The following is a 22,028-nucleotide window of genomic DNA, read 5'->3' as shown; positions in this document are numbered from 1 at the left end:
TGATAGTTAACCATAGACATATGATTTGTATCCTATGATGTTACATTTGTTTTTCAAAAAAGAGAATTCTTATATTGTCAGGTGAAATACTTAAAATGTAGTGTTGTGATCTTAAATGCGGAATAAGAAAGGACTATTCTTGAATCTAGATGTTGGATCAGCTTGAGTATGCGAACGCCTACAAAGAGTGAATTGTTTACTTTTTATGATAAAATAATTATAATAAGTGTCAATACAACGTCTGTTAAAGCATATACTTCTTTCTAAATTAGCCACCAAATGTAGTAGTATTCTTGAAAGTGGAATTGCTTTTAGCATTATAGGTTGTTCTAATTTATAAGTTGTTTTAGTTTTGTGCATTGTTATAATTTTATACGTTATTCTAATTTTGTATGTTGTTTTAAATTTATTTTCGCCTAAATTAACCACCAATTGTAATAGTATCTCATAATTCGGTTTATTTAAATGCAATCTTGACCTCCATTAAAAATTAAGAGAATAAAAATGATTAAAAATATAAGTTAACATTATAAATAAGTATGATTTATCTATAATTTATATTTATAATATTTAAAAGATAATGGTATTTTAAGCATATGTTAAATATAAGTTATACTTAAAGATAATACCAATTTTATCATTATTTATTTAATATTATAGATAATATTTGACTTTAGATTTAATAATAAAATGTTGTTAATTATTTTAAAGAACAGCTTGTTACACACTTTTGATATAAATATGTACAATATATTATTTGTTAAAAAAAGTTATAATTTATAAAGTACAGATTATTTTATTTTAAAAATATTTTTTACTAAAATTTTAAAGTCTGTATGACGGTATATGGTCCATGTGATTGAATAGATTAATTTTATAATAACGTATATACTTTGTTCTACATATGTTCAGTTATGCTTCAACAACTAATTGAGATATAATAATGTATTACATTACATATGTTTGATTACATCTTGGTCCCTTAAATTGAGATACAGTGATGTATTACATATGTTCAATTACACCTCTGAATCGAGATATGTTCAATTACACTTTAGTCACCTGGGTCAAGATGTAGTCAGCCTACATATAGGTAAGCTCTGCCACAGGGTTATTACGGCTTCTACCTTGAATACATTCTTAGGTTTTATAAAACTTGTACTAGATATCATTATTGTTTCGGATGTGGGGGCAGTGCTGGTCCCACGTTTCCACGTCACTCTCTTCTCGTTGTCCGTATGTCGGATCTTCTGTGTTTATTTCTCAGTTCGCCGGTGGGAGACCTGCAAAAGATTCTCCGATGCCAAAGTCAGTTGAGAGCTAAGGCGTTTTTCTTAGACAGCAATAAATGTGCAGTAAATGCAACCTATCTACCACTCACCCTGGATCTGTATTTATAGTTTTCGCTATGGGCTTGGGATTAGTGAAAAGTTAGTCACGGCCCAATTTAGCCCAAATAGCTTTTAAACCCTACTTACCTTAAACTAGGATGATTAGTAACACAGCCGGCCGATCCGGACGGTCGGGCGGCCGGCTTCGGGTGAGTTCTGGGTATGTGCGTACGGGCGTCCGCCCGGCCATACATAACCTTCCACAAGTGTGGTCACGGGGTCACACGGGCGGCCGCCCTACAATACCTAACCCTCCGCATCAGTAAGTAGAAGCGCAGTTTACTAGGTCTCATATGTTACAATGGGCGGCCGGTCTGTTTGGTGATTCGATGGCGTGGGTGTCCTTCCGTACGGCGTCCGGTCCCTGCTGGTACACCCAAATGTTTCGGATGTGGGGGGGCAGTGCTGGTCCCACGTTTCCACGTCACTCTCTTCTCGTTGTTCGTACGTTGGATCTTCTGTGTTTACTTCTCAGTTCGCCGATGGGAGACCTGCAAAAGATTCTCCGATGCCAAAGTCAGTTGAGAGCTAAGGCGTTTTTCTTAGACAGCAATAAATGTGCAGTAAATGCAACCTATCTACCACTCACCCTGAATCTGTATTTATAGTTTTCGCTATGGGCTTGGGATTAGTGAAAAGTTAGTCACGGCCCAATTCAGCCCAAATAACTTTTAAACCCTACTTACCTTAAACTAGGATGATTAGTAACACAGTCGGCCGATCCGGACGGTTGGGCGGCCGGCTTCGGGTGAGTTCTGGGTATGTGTGTACGGGCGTCCGCCCGGCCATACATAACCTTCCACAAGTGTGGTCACGGGGTCACACGGGCGGCCGCCCTACAATACCTAACCCTCCGCATCAGTAAGTAGAAGCGCAGTTTACTAGGTCTCATATGTTACAATGGGCGGCCGGTCTGTTTGGTGATTCGATGGCGTGGGTGTCCTTCCGTACGGCGTCCGGTCCCTGCTGGTACACCCAAATGTTTCGGATGTGGGGGGGCAGTGCTGGTCCCACGTTTCCACGTCACTCTCTTCTCGTTGTTCGTACGTCGGATCTTCTGTGTTTACTTCTCAGTTCGCCGGTGGGAGATCTGCAAAAGATTCTCCGATGCCAAAGTCAGTTGAGAGCTAAGGCGTTTTTCTTAGACAGCAATAAATGTGCAGTAAATGCAACCTATCTACCACTCACCTTGGATCTGTATTTATAGTTTTCGCTATGGGCTTGGGATTAGTGAAAAGTTAGTCACGGCCCAATTCAGCCCAAATAGCTTTTAAACCCTACTTACCTTAAACTAGGATGATTAGTAACACAGTCGGCCGATCCGGACGGTCGGGCGGCCGACTTCGGGGTGAGTTCTGGGTATGTGCGTACGGGCGTCCGCCCGGCCTTACATAACCTTCCACAAGTGTGGTCACGGGGTCACACGGGCGGCCGCCCTACAATACCTAACCCTCCGCATCAGTAAGTAGAAGCGCAGTTTACTAGGTCTCATGTTACAATGGGCGACCGGTCTGTTTGGTGATTCGATGACGTGGGTGTCCTTCCGTACGGCATCCGGTCCCTGCTAGTACAATTATGATCATACATCTCTGGTATGTTGAGACTTCAACATGAAAATATAGTTAAAAAAAATACAAATAACTCATGAAAACCAAACCAAAATCCATGAACAAAAAGCAAATCAGCTATAAAGTTATACACAATCTAACTAGTCTTATATACAGGAAAACAGAACCTATTGTGATAAAAGTCCGAACTTATAAAAGTTGGCATATTGGTATATCATTTGAACGCATCTCTAGAAGATATGCATAAACTCCAAAACTTGTATTCCCAATTATTTCTTTCCGAAAAATATGAGATGTTTTAAAATCAATACCACTACAAAATTTTACGCATTTCCTGCAACCATCTCTGATAGACCAATATACAACCTCTTTAAGAGAGAAAGCTTACAAACCAAATTTGAATCACATTCCAATCAAAATCTTCTAAATCTGACACTTCTAGCATATGCAATGGCATGGATAGCTCCCATAAACTCTGAGAAAAAAACGCATTATAGGGGAATACAATTCTCACATGATCTCTTGGTTTCTTATTCTCCAACAAAAATGCATAAAATTGGATCCTCTTCTGTATTAGGTAATCTTAATTCTCTCTTACGTGATAATCTATTTACATAATCAAATTGATGTAGACATGTTATCTACTTCTTTCTGTATAAACTTGTCATACAGAACAACAGACCATGTAACAAACACTATAATTCATTGTGAAAACATGCAGTAAGCAGTTATTACGTTCTTTTACAACATCAAGAACCTACAAAACAAATACTCTGCCCATGGTATAGACTCGCTACCAATCTTATCAGCTACTATCATCATTTCTGTCTATCCCTCTAAGGCAGAATATTTTCCTCTACCAGTCCTATACCAAATAAGATCTAAAGTTCTATTTTCTACTATCCTTACAAGGACCATAAGATTTACTACAATAGATAAAATATATAAAATTTAGAAAGCTCAAAGCACAGATTAAACAATAGTAGCTGTCATAATGACCCTTGTTAATGTTGCTTGAAATCCAACTCTCATGTCCTCCGCCTCCACTAACCCTGTCCACAACACTCAGAATGAAACTTGCTACCAAACTTGCAAGAGAAAATCCAAGGCCATTAAGACTGGAAGCAATACTAGCCATAGATGAAGGTAGCTCAGTGAGGAAAAACTCATTCTGTCCTATTACATTTGAGCACTCAGCCAATCCATTAAGGATTTGGCGAGGCAAAAGCCACAAAGCAGACATGTTCACCACAGCTTCTGGTTGATCTGAGTAGCCTTGCTCAATGGCAATTTTTCTTCTAATGCTCTCTACAATTACAAGGGATGCAATTGATAGGCAGCTAGTAAAATGACCAACTCCTATCTTTTTCTTTGCTCCTAACTTTGCTGGGTACCCTCTTATCTTTGATACCACAGGGACTAAAATGCGGTCATAGATTATAACCCAGAGAATCAGAGATACAATCATAAATGACACAAAGGAGCCTGCAGGAATTTCAAAATTTGGAGTGATGTGGCGGTTCATGGAAGATGCCTCTAGTACCAGAAAGGAACCTTGACTCATGTTCACACCCATCATGATTCCTGTTGACCATATTGGAACTACCTTGACTAGTGCCTTCAGCTCTTCCACTTGCTCCACTGTGCAAAGATTCCATGGATTCCTAGCTCTTCCCTCTGGTGTTAAATCTTGTGAGGGATTTCTAACTATGCATGCTTTGTTCAGAAACCTGCCAAACAAAGTCACTGCTTCATTAAGCCTTTTCTCTCAAAAGCATTTTACAAGACCATTCAAGTGAACTACAGATAGAACATATGAACCAAAGAAACAAAACATACCTTAAGTTTTCAGTTGGCATTAGGAGATCAGAACCCTTCTCTTGGTGGTATGTGCCATTCTCGGTCTCCTGGGATAACTGAAGAAATCTGTTTTTGTAAGAGGCAACAAGTACCTGTGCTATACCACTTAGCATGTTCCTTTTAACCTCCGCCATTACATAAAACCGAGAAGCTAAGAAAAATGATACTGTCGCTATTAACATTAGGATAACGGGAATTCCAAATCCCACTGCCCACCCCATGTAATCTTGAATATAGACAACAACAGTTAAACCTATCAGTGATGACATTGAAACAGCAGCATAGTACCAGCTGAAGTAGCTCTCTTGGATTCCCGCATCTTTGTCCCTCTTGGTCAACTGATCAACACCAAAGGCCAAGGAGGATGATCTTATGCCTCCAGCTCCAACAGACATTAGGGCAAATGAAGAATGCAATATCAAAAATTGAATTGTTGTAGGAGAGTTATTGCAGCTGTCGGTTAAAAATCCCTCACAAAGTGGCTTTGACATAGGAATCAAAGTTGTTAACCATAGAAGAATCATCCCCTGCACAGCCCCAACACAAACAAGGTTCAGAAAACAGTTCTAATTAACTGATTTTATGTATACTCTCACACAGTACACCATAGTGTTGGCCACTAAATACTATTTTAGTTCATCAATGTTGTTGCCGTACAAATTTAACACAAGAAAACAAAGCTATCGGTGACTGAAAGGAGACAAACATTATATCACAGGCGAGCATTTAAAAAAGCAGTCATTATGGTTTATCCTTTACAGTTGCAACTTGGCAGAAATCACATTTCTCAACAATTTCTTGGAATGAAAAGTATCGTGACAAAGCTATAACCGAGCTTGCAATTAAATAAAACTTTGAACACAAGAGAAGAGAAAGAACATTACCAGTAGGCTTGCAACAGACCCAAAAGCGATCATGGAATATCGACCCACATAGGAGTCTGCAAGGACAGCACCGATGAATGGGGTGAGATTTGAGACAGCAGACCATAGTAGGAGAAAATTGGTGGCTCCTGCAGTTTGCATGCCATACTGTCTTGTCAAGTACAATATCATGTTAGGCATTAGCCCAAGGCTAGCCAGTCTCTCAAAGGCCTCATTTGCTGCCACAAGAACAACATCTATTAGCACATATTCATTATCACACATCTGAAGAAAAAAGAATGATAATTCATTCATTACCTATGATGAAAGGTAATGTTCTGAAACCACCCTTGGCATTGGAATTCTTCTTGCTCAGAAGGGACTCTTCTATGGCATTTTCCATTTCTGAGATATGTTCCATTGCCAGAGACACAACAGAAAGGGAATGTGTGGAGGTGAATTGAAGAGTATGGCACTACCATATCTTATGTTACACCAAAATGGTGACGTGGGCCACTGAATATAGTAATAAATAAATAATGAATAGTTAAAAATAAAAAAATAATGGCACATTTTCTAGTTCGGTTAATACAGTAATGAATAAATAATGAATAATTAAAAAAATAACATATATATTATGTTAAAATATATTTTCTTTGTTTTAATAGTATCTCCAACACTACTGTATTTTTTTTGTTTTACTTTTTAATATGAATAACAAGATACAGTAATTGAAATGCAACACTACAAATCTCATAAATGATGTTGAGATAAAACTCAATTAAATTAAAATAAAACGTTATGATAAAGGCTTGGGTTGTAAGTGAGGCGAATGAGTGTAGGACTAAAGAATTTTGTCTTCAATGTTAAGCACATTATTCATTATGAGTGGAAGTTCATTGAAAGACATAACATAACATGAATCTAATATCATAATTTGAGTAGATTATAAGTAATCATGAAAAGTGTGTTTCAAAGAGGGTAGTGTTATATTTTTTTTTATCTTAATAGTAAATCCAATGATGGAAAAAAAAACCATTGTCCAACCTTTTTTTCTTTTGTGGACATTACGCATAATTGTGTTGTGAGACTGTTAGGTAGCTATATTCCTTTCTTCATCCCACAAAAAAGTAAGTGTTAGTTTCAATTACCTTCTTTCTATTTGGCACACTGACCAGATAGTTCAAAAACCAATAAAGCAATGACTCAGATAACTGCTTTCGATAAAATGATTCCTTAACGTATCTAAAACACACCCTTCGTTCAAAAAATTTGTAAAATCTGATTATTATAACACTTTTCAGATCCTGAAATCGGTTTAGGCAATACGCTACTCTATTTTTGATTTTGAAGTTTAGGTCACTACTTTGCCAGAAAACAATGTTTCTGATTTGTAAATAAAATAATCATAAAACTTTATACAAATACTGCAATGTTGGAAAGTTAGAGTCTACATTCAACAAAATTGAACAACAGAGAAATTTTTAAAGTATACTTAAATGTAAAGTAGGGTTTCAAAAATTTATCCAAATAATCGAAAATCGAAAAAAAAAAATAAGAGTCAAGATTGTTTTAGAATTTCTTTTTCTAAGAGCTGGATTTATTTGAATTTTAAAAATTAACTGAAACCGGTATTGTAAGATATCTTTGATATATTTTATTATTATAATTATTATTAATATAATAAAAATAATTTATATATTTCAACCTAAATCTTCTTACAATATTGTTTATGCTTTATATATTTCATTTGCAAGTTTTTAATTTTTATATGGTTAATTTTATTGACTTTTCTTAAACGTGATGTCATCAACTCCGTTTTTTTGTGATGTAATGTACTTTTTTTAAATTGATATTAAATTTTGTTTTGTATATTTTAACTTTGAGTAATATTACATATTTAATTTTAGAATTTTATTAGTTTATTATTCAATATATTTATAAAATTCTGAGTAACATACTTTTTTATTGTTGTATTGTAATTTAAAAGACGAAAATAAAGAATAAATTTTTAATGAAAAATTAACCAAGAACGAAACCAAATTTCATTGCAAATACATGTAAAGTAAAATAAAAGTATTATAATAATTGGTTTAAATCTTTTAAGTAATCACATTTGTTATGCTTACTCGCACTTATAGTAAAGGATGTTAATATTGTACTTGTAGTTAAGGTACTGTTTTTATTATATATTTGTTTAAAGAAATGTTAAATAATTGAATTGAAAAATATAAAAGAAACTTGAAAGATTAAGAATAATGTTTGGAAGTTTAACACCTATTATATAGGTAATATCAATGCATATTTTATTTTATAAGTTAATTTTGTAAAATTGAGATAAACTTATAGTTAACTTTTTAATATGATATCATGATTATTAGTTAATTTATTTTAATAAAGTTTATTATTTATTGAGTATTGTTTAATCTATTATGGAAGCTGTTATTAGATTATTAATTAACTTATATTTTATGTTTGAAATATATATATATTTCTCGACATAAAAGTGTATTAGAAACATATAATATCAATTTATAGTAGGTGCAAATCTTACAAGTTAATTTTATTATCATTTATCTATCATATGTTCTTACGAATATATAACTAGGAGTCTTGTTTAATTCAGATCCTGTCATTTTTCATATATAAGCTGTGATTTTGCATTAATTTATGTAACTAAGATCTTATAATAGGTATTTATATTGATGACTTAGTGAATAAAAATGTATGAGTTTTCTTTTTATTAAAGTAAAAAGTTTGCTGGAAGTATTATACTAAAGATAAAATTAATTTAAATTAAACTTAAAGTTGAATTTTTAAAAAGTAAAATAGTTTATAAGCAAGTTAAAATTAAAACTTTTGCAAAGGTTAAAATAAAAATCAAAGTAAATGAAAGAGGTAAAATAAATATTGATTAAAATTTAAAATGCAGAAAACTAAAAGATTAAATACAAATAAGAGTAGATGAAAAATAAATAAATAACAATAACTTAAAAATAAATTACCAATGGAAAAGAAGAAGATTGTATAGAGAAGCCAAAATTTAAGTGACTAGTTTTCATAGTTTTATGTGCTATAGTGTTTTTCAGTAAAAAATGATCACACCTTGAATTCCTACATCAAAAGTTTATGTATAACAAATATGTTTCAGAATCAATCATTAAAATCTATGTTTAAAAACTCAAACTGTTCAAAATTATGCTCCACTTGTCACTTTTATCAGAATAATCTCCATTTCTTCACATCACAACTCCCTCTAAATATTTAAATTCTTCTTTACCTAATTAAAAGCAATTAAAGCTCAATAAATGTTTTGTCGGTGTCTAATTCATTATTCAACTTGTTCATCTTTCCTATTTAAATCTTTATATATGTACTTTAATTGTTATCTCAATATATTCCCCTTCATCGTACTAAACTTCATCCATGTATACGTTTGATACAATTTCTTATCAATAATAAATGCCTCAAGATAATATGATTCTTAATCTTTAAAGAAAAAGTCACTTTGCCTTAAAATATAACAATTTATCGTTTCTTATGATGTTTCTTTTACTTTTGTTCATTCCATTATTACATTGATTTATTACTCAATATTTTTTTGCACAATGAAACTATATATGATTGCGATATCTAAAAGTACTTGAAAATCTCAACAAATTAACTTTTAAAGCAATTTACGTTCTTAAAAAAAAGTATTTACGTACAAATCCACGTGACTTTGACTTATTATAGTATACTAATATGTATTAAAAAAAAGTATATATTTACATGTAACTTATGTTAAGATGTACTGAATGTTTGATTTATATCTTTAAATAATATCAATCATAAACTATAAATAATATGTAAGTAAATAAATGTCTAACGATTTGTATTATCAAAATATAGTTATTTAATACTAACCTATCTCAATATTTTAATTGTTTTCTTCAAATTTCACTTGATTTGAAAGTGTGGATTTATAAAATGACCTATAAAGCTAATTAATCAATATCTATAAATAAATTCAAGAATGATTGTTTACAATAAAAGCATATGTGTAATGTATTAGTAAATTGAAGATTAAATTCCATGATTGTTTATTATTTCCATGTTTTGAGAATATTAGAGGAGTTTTTTTAATTGATTGTTTCATTCGATCCATTTTTTACATCATAAGTTTTGTAGGAATTATTATAATGTCTAATGATATTTTGCTTGTCAATAAGGATATCAATTTATTACATAAAATACATACATTTCTAGTTAAGAATTCTGAGATGAAAAAATTTGGTAATTCATCTTTTGTATTGGACATTCAAATATATCAAGATTATTTTCAAAGTGCTGGATTGTCTCAAAAAGGTTATATTAAAAAGGTTCTAAAAACTATATGGCATGCAAGATTATAACCCACATAGTACAATTGTGGCGGAAGGAGATACATTTAGGCTTCACTAGTGCTTTAAGACTTTCTTTGAAAAAAATGTAGAATTTATGCATTAGTAGAAGGAAGTATAATGAATGTTCATGTTTGTACCTATTTAAATATTGTGTATACAAAAGTTTTAGATAGATATTTACGATATTTAGTATTGGATTATTGGAAACAATTAAACGTGAAATGTGGTATTTGTAGAGAATAAAAGATCATATAAACATTAAGTTCTTACATGTTTAAAAAAGTGTTCGGAATAAATATTTGTTTATATAACATATAAGCACAAACTTGTGGTTCTGCTCACTAAAAAATTAATCCCAAAATGTTTTATGAGCACACTATTCCTATGAGTTTTATTTCCTTAAGCGATATTCAGTTTTAGTGAGAATTTGTAATTTTTTATGTTTTTATGATGTAAACATATGATTCAAGTATATTTTTACAAAAAAACAAATTTTTGGTATATTTAAACTCTGTTATATATATATATATATATATATATATATATATATATATATATATATATATATATATATATATATATATATATATATAGTTTGATCTCACTAATGAAATTAAGCATGTTAAAATTACATTAGATGAAAATTTCATTCTACACATGAATATCATAATTCATGTTATTCATTTATGTCGATATACATTGATAAAGTTAATTTCTATAAATGAAGCAAAGACTACTCTAATTATATGTTGATACGATGATTGAAGATAAAAGATACATTAGGTAAAATAAAATATATAATTATAAAGTTCTATATAGTTAAAGTAGGTGATTCTTAGATCATTAGTTCAACAAAAGACACACATACTCTAGCAAATTAAGAATAATCAAATGATGTTAAAGTGTTTACAATTATGTATTTGAAGGATTATGAGATCTTTAATGCTTAGTAATTAAAAGATAACTTTATTTTATAATGGATATATAAAAATATCTTAAGGTAATTTCATCTATTATTAATTAGGTTAATTATGTCTTCAATTTTTTTTTATTCTAACATCTTATTATCAATCGAAAACAAAGATAATTACATATTATCTCAAGATAATGTGTGCTAAGTTGAAAGATCAAATCACTCTCTTTTCTATTATCATTATGAATTCAGATATATATTTCAACTTTTAATTATATGATGAATATATGATATATTCAAGTTTAAGTTTGATTTCAACAGTAAGAATTGTGTTACAAGTGAGCACCTAAATTTAACTCTTCAAAATTATATTTTAAACATTTAATTATTCCTTGATGAATAACTTGATCTGAAATTTTCTCCACCTGCAGTGTATTTTTTTCATGATATGTATAGCTCGTATGTGGTTAATTATGACTAAAGTTGTAAGTGATTTTGCATCACTTAATAGCTTCTATATAGTTTTCTATTTTCATATATTCTCCAAATATAGATCCAAACAGTGTGTTGCTTATGCACTTCAGTACAAATGTTGTCTCTTTTCCATAAACTTTTTACCAACTGCAGAATATGTAATGTAGGTGAAGTTGTTATGTGTGTGCATATGTCTTTTGTTTCTTTATTTAGACAAATCATTTAATTTAAATTGGTTTATCTAATGGGTATTAATTTAATTTAATTTTTTATTAGTTTTAGAAATTTATTTATTTTTATTTCATAATTTAAAAATCATATAGTTGCGTTAGTTTCTCTTTTACATTTTTCATTGTGTATATTTTCACATAACATCATGTAATATACAATCAGCTCCTTCTTGTAATGTTACTTTTTTTTAAAAAAAAATTCAACTGCATATATAAAAAACAAAATAAAATTAATTCAACAAATACTAAGGTTTTTATCTCCACAGAATTGAAAATAGATTTTTATATTTTGAAAATTGAAAATAGATAATAATAGATAAAAAAAATTGATAGATAATAAAAAAATAAAAATAAACAACAATGAGAAAGTTATTAGATAAATTATCTTGTTTATCACAGGAAGAAATTGACAAGAAAATTAAAGAGAAGTATGCAGAAAGAGCTTAAATGAAGTTGATAGTTTGATATAACTATGTTAAGAGTCTTAGATATAGATTCTTTGGAGAGAAAAAACAAAGTAATAATGTAAGATTTGGTATCTTTTAGAATACTGAAAATATAACAGCATTTAAAGTAAGAACAGTACTTACCAGTAACGATGAAGAGAAAATGAACACATGAGGATGCTTTTGTCGTCCAGATGCCAAAATAGAGAGTAAAAAATAGGATGTGAAATTGTGAAGTGGTGGGATTACATGCACGTGGCTGCTGCCTCCGCCCTCCCGCATGGCGTAGTCTGTTACTCCAAAACTCGATGTTGACTTCTCCAATGTCAAACTGCTTGCCATGTTAGGGATATAATAGTAATTAATTAGCTGCCTAATCGAGTGGGTAGGTATAGAATCAGTGATATGGTGATCAGAGATGAGGAGGAAGAGAGGGTGCTTCGAGAAATGGTGGAGGGGATAACTTGGGTTGCCACAAATGCAAAATGGTTGTAATAATAATTGTTTTCCATGTTTATTAATGTTCGTGTGTATCTCGAGGGACACGAGGTCACACTATTTAAATCAAAACACTCCTTCTCAATTTTATCCAATTTTTATATTGAATAATTTAAATCTAACTTAATCTTCTCAAATTTATTTATAAAAATATAATTTTTATTTATATGTAAATTGTAAACTTCTTTTATCTAATTAATGAAAGATTTTTAATATATTTTTATGTTAAAATATATATATATATATATATATTTCAAATATAAAATTAAATACTATTCCTACAAAATTAATTTATCAAAATAGATTTACATCTATTTATATTTATTTATATGATATAAGATAAGGTTTTTGACATATCTTCAACTATGGAAAATTAAGATAAAATAAGGTTGGATTTATTTAATTTTTTACTTGAAGTTGAATTTTATTTTTTTAATATATATCCTTTGTTGATTCTATTAATAACTTATCATGGCAATACCGAAACACTCTTTCTTATAATATATTTTTAAATGTATTTTAATTTGCACAAAATGTATTTTGTAAATGTAAAAAGTATATTGTAAAATAACTTTTTTCGAAACATATAACATAGATTGCAGAATAAAAACGCTGTCATGAATAATTTTGAAATTTATTTATCTTTTATACTAAAAAAAGGTGTAGATAGTTTTTTTCACGTGTATACAAAAAATGAGCCACAAGAACTTGGGCCGGGCCGAATCATTCAAATTGGGCTGATCCATTAACACGCATGACATGACGTGAGAGTCTCGTCAGTTAAACCACGCATTTAGCTTTTAAAGTAAAATATTATAATCAAAAGCATACTACCAGCATGCTTTCTTTGACCACTGCACTCAACACTTCCTTTTTCAACATTTCTTTAATCCTTTTCACAGTCCATGTATTAATATAATAATAATACTCAAATCAAATCTGGCTAATATTTTGAATTAAAACATAGGTTTTTATCTCTAATAATAAAGTCAATACATATTTTTTTGGTACCATTGGTTTACAAAGTTTAATAGTATTTTATTTTGGTGGAACCGTATTAAACATATCCAATATTCATTTATAACAATACCACATTCAGATAATCTAGCTCTCTAAATTTAGGTGATCCATGTGAGGGGCTTGTAATGAAGAGGTAAAATGTATGTAGTAGCTTAATTAATTAATTAACTAATATTTGGTTAGTTATCAATTCATATAATGGTTTTAAATCTCAAATAAATTTCTAATTCAGAGATTGTTAAAAGACTTAATAATTTTATGTGGCAAATAATATGTAAAATCTCGAAAGACGAACTATTTCCAACAATTTATAATATAATTTCCCTAAATAAAAACATATAAAATTTTAAACATTGACTGTGTCTTTATTATTTTTTTCATAATTTCAAACATTATTTGTAAAACTTGACTGTTACATATATTGTCATAAAGAGCTGTAACAACGTTTCAACCCTAAATTCCAGCCTTATCCAGTTTGAAAATTCCCTATCCAAAAGAATCTATAGGAAAAAATATTGTTATTAATATATTTCTATCAATTTCAATGATTATGAATTATAACAATTAATAAAAATATAACAAGAGGACCGTTATGCTGTTTGTATTAATGTTCCTAGCCAGTAATAAAAAAATAATTATTAATTATTGATTGATCATAGGAATTAGGAAGAGAGAATTGGAGAAAGAACGCATTAATTGAGGGTTTGAATTATTAGATCCTGCTGAGTCAGATTTGAGTATATCCAAAGAAGATAAAGGTGGAAGAAAAAGTAATAATCAATGTTTCTAAACCAGAAACAAAGGAGCGTCGGTTATTTGTTTATTTATTTATTTATCTTTCGGTAACAAATTTCAAGTTTGCATTTTAAATAATTTAAAAATGGAACCATCCCTGTAATAAGATAACCGCGTAAAAAATATTTTAGGTGTAAATAAAAAATGGATGATAACATGAAATAAATATTGAAAATGTGGCAGGTGAAAGAAAGAAAGCGTGTTTTTGAGATTGCACACGTGTTGGAACTGTTACTAGGAGGATTGTTATGTTATGTTGTGTTGTGTTGTGTTGTGTTGTGGTGATGGAGTTAGGTAAGAGCACAGCACAGGAATGTTGTTGAGCTGAGGTTGAGCTCCTTCGATTGGACAGGTCAGCTCCAACTTTAATAACAAAACCAAACCGTACCATTCGATCATTTTAACCCCACAATTTCATTCTTCCGTCAATCTCTCTGTTCTGTTCTTTCTCTCTCTTACTCACTCTCTCAGACGCAGACACACAGCTTCTCCCTTTCAGCAACCATGGACAGGGTCATCGGCGGCAAGTTTAAGACTGGTCGGAAAATCGGAAGCGGTTCATTTGGAGAAATTTATATAGGTCACCACCACCACGTGTCTTTCTTTCTTTCTTCTTTTCGTTTTTATTTTTGAACTGGATTGAGTATGTTGGGATAATATGGGAGGCATCGTTTGTTGCTGTTTTATATATCTATATCTCTATGTGTGTATCTATGCATATGCTGATCGTTGCTTCCGTTTTTTTTTTCAGCCTCAAATATGGACACCTCGGAGATTGTTGCCATCAAGATGGTAAGTCTTCTTTTATTGTTTCTGGGTTTCAGCCTCTTAATCGTCTAACTCAGATTTCGTTTGTGTTGAATATTGGGAAGAGTAGGACCTGCTAAGTCAATATTTTTATGTTTATGTAATTATTAGTTGAAACTGGGAATATAAATGTAAAATAGGTTCTTAATTTTATCGTTTGAGTCTCATTCTTATTTTTCGTGTGTGCTTCTCCAGCATGAGCGTGCTGGATGGGGATAAGTGTTGGGATATGAAAGCTTGGGTCAAATTTTTAAAACTTTTGCTTGTAGGATGTTTGCAGTTGTTTTTGCCCTTCTTTTTGTTCTAGAATCAATACCTTTGGTCTAACTGTTATTTATGGTGCCGTGTTCTGATGTTGTAGGAAAACAAGAGAACCAAACATCCACAACTATTGTATGAGGCAAAGTTATATAGCATTCTTCAAGGAGGAAGTAAGTTATACGAAAGAAGCACCTCAATAATTTAAGTGCTCTCAGCACATTTTCAGAGAGTAATGCTATGTTTTTAATTCCTCTTGCTCTTTGGAGTTTTTAGGTGGTGTTCCATGTATGAAGTGGTGTGGTACTGATGGAGACAATAATGTTTTAGTTATTGATCTTCTGGGACGGAGTCTTGAAGACTTTTTTGTCTATTGCGGGAGGAAATTGTCATTAAAAACAGTTTTGATGTTGGCTGATCAGATGGTAACGACTCATTCATGTCTGCATTGCTTAAGTTTTCAAGGAACCTGCATTTGTTCCTTCCTGACTATTCTATTTCCATGTTTCTTGCAAATTACTGTATGAGTTTAGTCTTTAAAACTTACATATTAGCTAATGCTTGCATCCATGGGAGTTTTCAATAGAAAATTAAGTCAGATTCGTTTACTTGACTCCAGCTGACAAGAATAGAGTATCTGCATTCCAAGGGATTTTTGCATAGAGATATCAAACCAGATAATTTTCTTATGGGTCTTGGGAAGAAATCAAATCAGGTAACATCATCAAAATACATTCTATTTCATGGCTAACTTTGGTGGATTGTTTTCCTCTCGACAGTTCCTTTTATGCTTACAAGTTCTCTTACATGTTTTCTGCAATTTGTTATATTTACAGGTTTATATTATTGATTTCGGACTAGCGAAAAGATATAGGGATCCAAACACAAATAAGCACATTCCTTACAGGTATGTTTTGTTCTTGTTAGATTTGTTTTATATTTTTTATCTTTTCATGCCATGAATTAATGTTTTCCAGGTCTAGCAGTGTCCCCTTTTATCAGGTTTTCTACTGTTAATTGATTTGATTGCTTTTCCTTCTGCCAATAAGCTTTCCCTTTGATTTTCAGCATATATGTATTAGCCTATTTTTATGATAATGTATTAACTAAAATGGTACAGTTTTTCCTGTTTCTTCATTTTAAATGTTTTACCAAAATTTTGGAGGTGGAACTGAATGATGCCATTTTGTTTAAATGTCACGGTGGCTAGACGCCTAACTAAAATTAAATTAACAAGAAACCAATAAGGAACAGTATACAAAATGTTCTTTATTGAATACCATGTAAGAAATATTCTTCGATCAAAATTTTGATACTTATAATCTTGTAATCACCAAGATTTTGTAACTTGTTGAACCATTGCCTCTATCTCCATCCTTGCAGTGTATTTTTCTAAAATAGATATTGTATTATTTTTGTTGTTCCAAAGTAATAGGACGGATATTGTTGTTTAGCAATGGGAAGCCTTCCAAACTTTTGATATGTGGGAATCTCAAATACTTCTTTTTCTGAATTCTTCTGATTGATTCATTCTCAGTGTTGCTTGTGCTTTAACAGTTTTAGTTTAATTAGCAAAGATATCATTGCCTAATATTAGTTTTAATGTTGATAAACTCATCCAGAGAGAATAAAAGCTTAACAGGAACTGCTCGTTACGCAAGTTGCAACACTCACATGGGAATTGGTGAGCAGAATGAACTTTTACCTCTATAACTACAACTCATAAACCTACAAAGTGCTCACAAACTGTTTTTCATTTTGTCAGAACAAAGTCGCCGTGATGATTTGGAGTCTCTTGGCTATGTTCTAATGTACTTTTTAAGAGGAAGGTATGATTCTCCTAGTCATTGTAATTTCCTGGCATCCTCACTAAAAAAAAAAAAATAGTGCATGTAGGGTATACCAATGGCATTGTTTTTTCTGGTAAATATATGTCTTGACTATATGGTTCTTTCATTTCAGCCTTCCTTGGCAGGGTTTGAAAGCTGCCACCAAAAAGGAAAAATATGACAATATCTGTGACAAGAAGTTATCAACTCCTATTGAGGTATGTCCCCGTTTTTCAATTTCATCGAACAGTTGAACTCCCTGCCCCAATACAGCTTTTATTTTTCTTTTACATTGAACCTCGTACTGTGGCTCACTTTAGCAAGTGGAAATGTGGAATAGATTTTGGTTAAGGTAAGGAGAGTCCCCCCCTGCCCTTTTCTATTTCTTGTCAAGAGTGGGAGAGGAAAGGACTCTGTTGGCAAATTGAGTATGAAATGGAAATTAGAGTTATGAAAAACAGGAGGAAGCAATAACAATCCTTAAATTTTGGTTCTTCTCCTGTAGATTTTCTTATTGAAGTTTTCTGTCCTTCACAAGTTTACTTATTTCTGTTTCTGATTTCCTGATATTAGGTGCTCTGCAAGTCATTTCCTGTGGAGTTTGCTACATACTTTCATTATTGCCAATCTTTGACATTTGATCAACACCCAGATTATGGATACTTGAAGCGCCTTTTTAGTGATTTGTTCAAACGAGAAGGTAATCATATTCTTGATTTCAAATACTTTATCCGCTAGTTTGAAATATAGCCTATTGTTTCGTGAAGATGACAATGCTCATATTCGTCGATTGCTCTACATATTAAATGCAGAAGTATGACATGTAAATGACACCATCAAGTGTTTAACCTTTCTTTCTCTTTCCTCTTGTCATCTGCATTTTGTGTCAGACTATCTTTATTTTGGCACAAAGTTATTCTTAAGAGTATAAAACTAATTCTTGGAGAACAGTCCTACTTCAGTCCAAAGCCATTTATCTAACTTTCATGGTCTATTGTTTCCACTCTTTATTCTTTTTCCACAAGCTTAAATTTTCAAGCTGTGCAAGTTTTATGAATTAGCTCATTTAATTCTTAATGTTTGTCATGATTACCAATATTGGGGCTTTCAAAGTTTCATTTATCATATTCCTACTGGTTTCGTGTGTCATATGTATCTTCTTTTTTTAACAATTTTTTATTTGCTGACCTTACTGAGCAGGATATAATTCCGACTATATATATGACTGGACCATCCTCAAATATCAGCAGTCTCAACAGACAAAGAAACAAAATCAATCATCTGTTAGTACCTTCTTTGGCTATATTGCTTGCTATAATGTATTTCCTCTTGGGTTTGGAAATTTTCATCAAAACTGCCCTAATCTCCCCCTTCCCTCTCTGTTGCGATGTTAGGAATTGTGGCTGAAAAAATAAAATAGGCCGGAAGAGGAAATAGAATACATTAGAATATTTTGAACTAAGAGCGAGGAATTTGATATTTTATTTTATCAATCAGCAATGTTTACATTTATAGTTATTAAAAGAGCAAAAGTAGACTGACAAAGTAAGAGATATCATTCTCAACAACTAACAGACTTGCTCCTTAAGTAAAGGTGTTAGCAAGAGTAGCATCTCCATTTTTCTGCACTTATCTTAAGAAAAATAACTTATCGTTGAAATGCTTAGTTTTTCCATGAAAGTCGGCATTATAGTTGTTACATCTCTTTCTTGAATATCTTCACATGGCTTGAGTTGTTTTCTTCCAATGAAGGTGTTTTTTGTTTTTCTTGCCAAATTGGAATGCTTTTTCCGATTTGAAATTTCATCCTCAAGCATAGGGACATCTAATGACAGCCTTTTTTTCACTTAACTGCCTTAACTGAGGAAACAACTTGCTCCTCCTCCAATGAATTGTCTCTAATTGTTTGTGTTAATTTATATGTTTTTTCTAATAGTTTTCACATTAAACTTTCCTGATATTATTCTCTTACTGGAGTTTGTTTTGACAATTTGTAGTCTTCAGCTGCATTGCCTAGCAATCTAGAACCAGCAGTTGTGGAAAACCCCAAAGGTAATGAAGGATTTTTTATTATAGATATATTTTTATTCTAGAAAAACAGTATTCTACCAAGTTTATGATTTGCATGCTGAGATTTGTATTATACTGCAGATTGAATTGGAATTTAAAGTGACATTTTACGCTTATTAAAATAAAATTAAAAGAAAAAAAATTATTGGTGCTTATACAGAAGTGAGTTGGTTTCAATGTCTTCAAAACTAGACTGGTTATTGACTACTAGTTCAAGGTTTAATACTTCAATTACAGTGGAATATATATTAGAAAAATATTAGTTGTAATTAAATAATTGATAAAATAACATTTAAGAAATATAGTATTATAACTTTATATCTCTAAAAATTAAGAATAAAACATTATTTTTAGATTCTTAACTTTCAATGTGTACATAAAATTCCAAATCAAATATATCATAATACTTTGATCTAAGTTTGAGCATTACTAAACAATGTCCATTAATAATAAAATGTCTACATCTAGAAAGAAAAGGAAAATTATAAACACTTTAGTTTGGTTTTTCATTTTTCAAGAAAGATCAAAATGAAGTCATATTAAGCATGTTCATCAACCCATGGTAAACTGGTTTTGACTGATTATCCACTTCGAATAACTTTACTCAAGGTTGGTTTAGTCTGGTTTTCAGAACATAGTTCAATTTTCATGGGACTTAGTTGTCTCGGAAAACAACTTAATAACTTCTGATATGCTAAGATTGTGACCAATACTCAATGTGGATATATATTTCCCATATAACTGATTCTATTATTATTGTTGTTGCTGTTGTTATGGGATGTTGAGTGTCTTGTTTTGAACCTGGGATACGGTAGTTATGATAACGAGCTTTTGCTTACTGTAATGGTGTTGAACTAAGATAGCCTAAAAAGTTTGCCGCACACTGTCTATGCTCTTTAGATCACATCCTCATGCCTATGCTTTACATTCCCTTTTCAGGAGCCAATGATTCAACTCATGTTAATGTAACAAATATGTTGGCTAGTCTTGAACTCCCAAGTGCACGTGCGCAGCCTAAGCCATCTAATGCTCGGAATCTGGATGCCAAGATTCGGACTGAGAAACATGTATGTCACCTCAATGAAATTTCTGCCTCTGGCTTCGTTGTCTATCCTCTGTGAATTTCTTCCAGATGGTGGCGTTGCTACTTTTTTCATGTTAGGAGTTGTTAGTTCAATTATACTGATCTTTATTTTGAATTTTGTTCGGCTTAAGAAATTCACTTGACTGATAAATTTTTGCAGGGTGTGAACAATATTCCACCTAGTTCCTCTGCCTTGCCCAAATCCTCTACAGGAAATGTCTCGAAACCAGAAAAGTCCACAGGAACCTCAAACCTTGGTCGTGTATTTGGGAGTAATTCTCGTGTTTCAAGCAGCTGGATTCCTTCACTACGCCGAATTTCTTCTGCCAAATAGGTAAGAAACTCACATATCTAGAATATGAACTATAACCCTGCTATATAATTAATCAAGCAATGTCATAGATGTCATGAACTTATTTGGAAATTCTATGTAATTAATCTAGTTACCGATTGCTGTAATTTTGACATTTTCTGTCATAACTAAAGAATATTTAGCTGAGACACGGACTTTGTTTCTTAGACAGGATTATGAAGGTGTGACTTGGAGCTCTTTTCACATTTGCTAATGTCATGTACTCATTTCACTCCACCAGCGGAACAATATATTAGACTGTAATGACCAGCATGATACAGTGACATAACAAGCTTCCTGGATATGACACTAATACTAAATGTATGGTCGGATTCATTGTTGCTGAGTGAGATTGGTGCCGTCATTTTTGAAGAGTTGGAATGAGAGAAAGAAAGTAAGGGAGTGTGGACGATTTTAAAGAACGAGGCATGCTGGTGGATGTCCCACACGAGGCCCCAGGGTAAATGGTTGGTAGGCCTTGAACTGTAAGAGTTTGGCAGGGTTGCATTTTTTTCTCTAATCATGATGAATCGAACATGTATGGGTGTGGGGAAGCTACAATCATTCTTATTGTACCTTTTTTATTATTTTATTGTTTCTATTCTTTTTATTTTCTTTCAAGCATTCACTGCACAGAAGTAGTTGTCATTTCTTTGTACAGTTAGTTTTGTCATCATAGGAATATAACCACGTTGTACCTTAATCCCAACAAGGGAATTATTCATAAGTCAATCCAATTCATGGCTATTTGAAACTAATCAGGTCCATTTCTTTTTTGAATTATTCATAAGTCAATCCAATTCATGGCTATTTGAAACTAATCAGGTCCATTTCTTTTTTCACTGAAAGGGTGTTTTATCCAATCTTTGAACTCGACCAAGTATACTTTCTAATGAACATTCATGTGGTATAGTTAGGATTATAAAAAAACAAACATTCAACATTCCAAACTAGTAAAATATAAAACCCTGCAAAATGTCGGTGCAGGGCTTTTTCAATAGAGAAATTTATAAGAAATATTTCTACTTAAGGAGTAATTGTCAATCTGAATAGTTTAAACTTCTTTGTTATGGAATGGTCCCCCGAACGATCACCAATTGATTGATATATCAGAATGACAAATTGTGGTAATATAGCTACTATATATATCTTAGTAGTAATCAGCAACACAATTAAAGAGAAGAT

The 22,028-nt window shown here is 31.7% G+C and overlaps 2 protein-coding genes across 6 annotated transcripts; one reads left to right on the top strand and one right to left on the bottom strand.

Moving 5' to 3' along the window:
- Positions 1-3,645: 3,645 nt before the first annotated feature.
- Positions 3,646-12,613, bottom strand: LOC108321809 (protein NRT1/ PTR FAMILY 1.2). The gene is made up of 5 exons (XM_017553669.2): positions 12,275-12,613; positions 6,001-6,198; positions 5,704-5,921; positions 4,799-5,346; positions 3,646-4,689 (listed from the first exon to the last, which is right to left on the bottom strand). Exons 2-5 carry the CDS (start codon positions 6,101-6,103, stop codon positions 3,849-3,851), a joined length of 1,710 nt encoding a protein of 569 aa, XP_017409158.1. The 5' UTR covers positions 6,104-6,198; positions 12,275-12,613; the 3' UTR covers positions 3,646-3,848.
- A 2,021-nt stretch (positions 12,614-14,634) lies between these two features.
- On the top strand, positions 14,635-21,601 carry LOC108321851 (uncharacterized). 5 transcript variants are annotated; one of them, XM_017553731.2, is made up of 16 exons: positions 14,635-14,795; positions 14,921-15,023; positions 15,195-15,235; positions 15,612-15,681; positions 15,785-15,933; positions 16,128-16,223; positions 16,345-16,415; positions 17,131-17,192; positions 17,274-17,337; positions 17,471-17,555; positions 17,911-18,037; positions 18,538-18,620; positions 19,335-19,389; positions 20,347-20,474; positions 20,652-20,825; positions 21,012-21,601. In XM_017553731.2, the coding sequence occupies exons 2-15, from the start codon at positions 14,948-14,950 to the stop codon at positions 20,823-20,825; spliced, it is 1,281 nt and encodes a 426-aa protein (XP_017409220.1). In that variant the 5' UTR covers positions 14,635-14,795; positions 14,921-14,947; the 3' UTR covers positions 21,012-21,601. The 5 variants fall into 5 exon arrangements, with proteins under 5 accessions (XP_017409220.1, XP_017409221.1, XP_017409222.1 ...); XM_017553732.2 differs by having other exon boundaries at positions 14,714-14,795; positions 14,915-15,023; XM_017553733.2 differs by having other exon boundaries at positions 14,733-15,023; positions 21,016-21,601.
- The last annotated feature ends 427 nt before the right edge of the window (positions 21,602-22,028 follow it).

This window comes from Vigna angularis, chromosome 4 (genome assembly GCF_016808095.1).
Source record: "Vigna angularis cultivar LongXiaoDou No.4 chromosome 4, ASM1680809v1, whole genome shotgun sequence".
In the NCBI taxonomy this organism is placed as follows: Eukaryota; Viridiplantae; Streptophyta; class Magnoliopsida; order Fabales; family Fabaceae; genus Vigna; species Vigna angularis.
The sequence above is the reverse complement of the archived record's forward strand: the minus strand, read 5'-3'. Positions and strand labels throughout refer to the sequence as shown.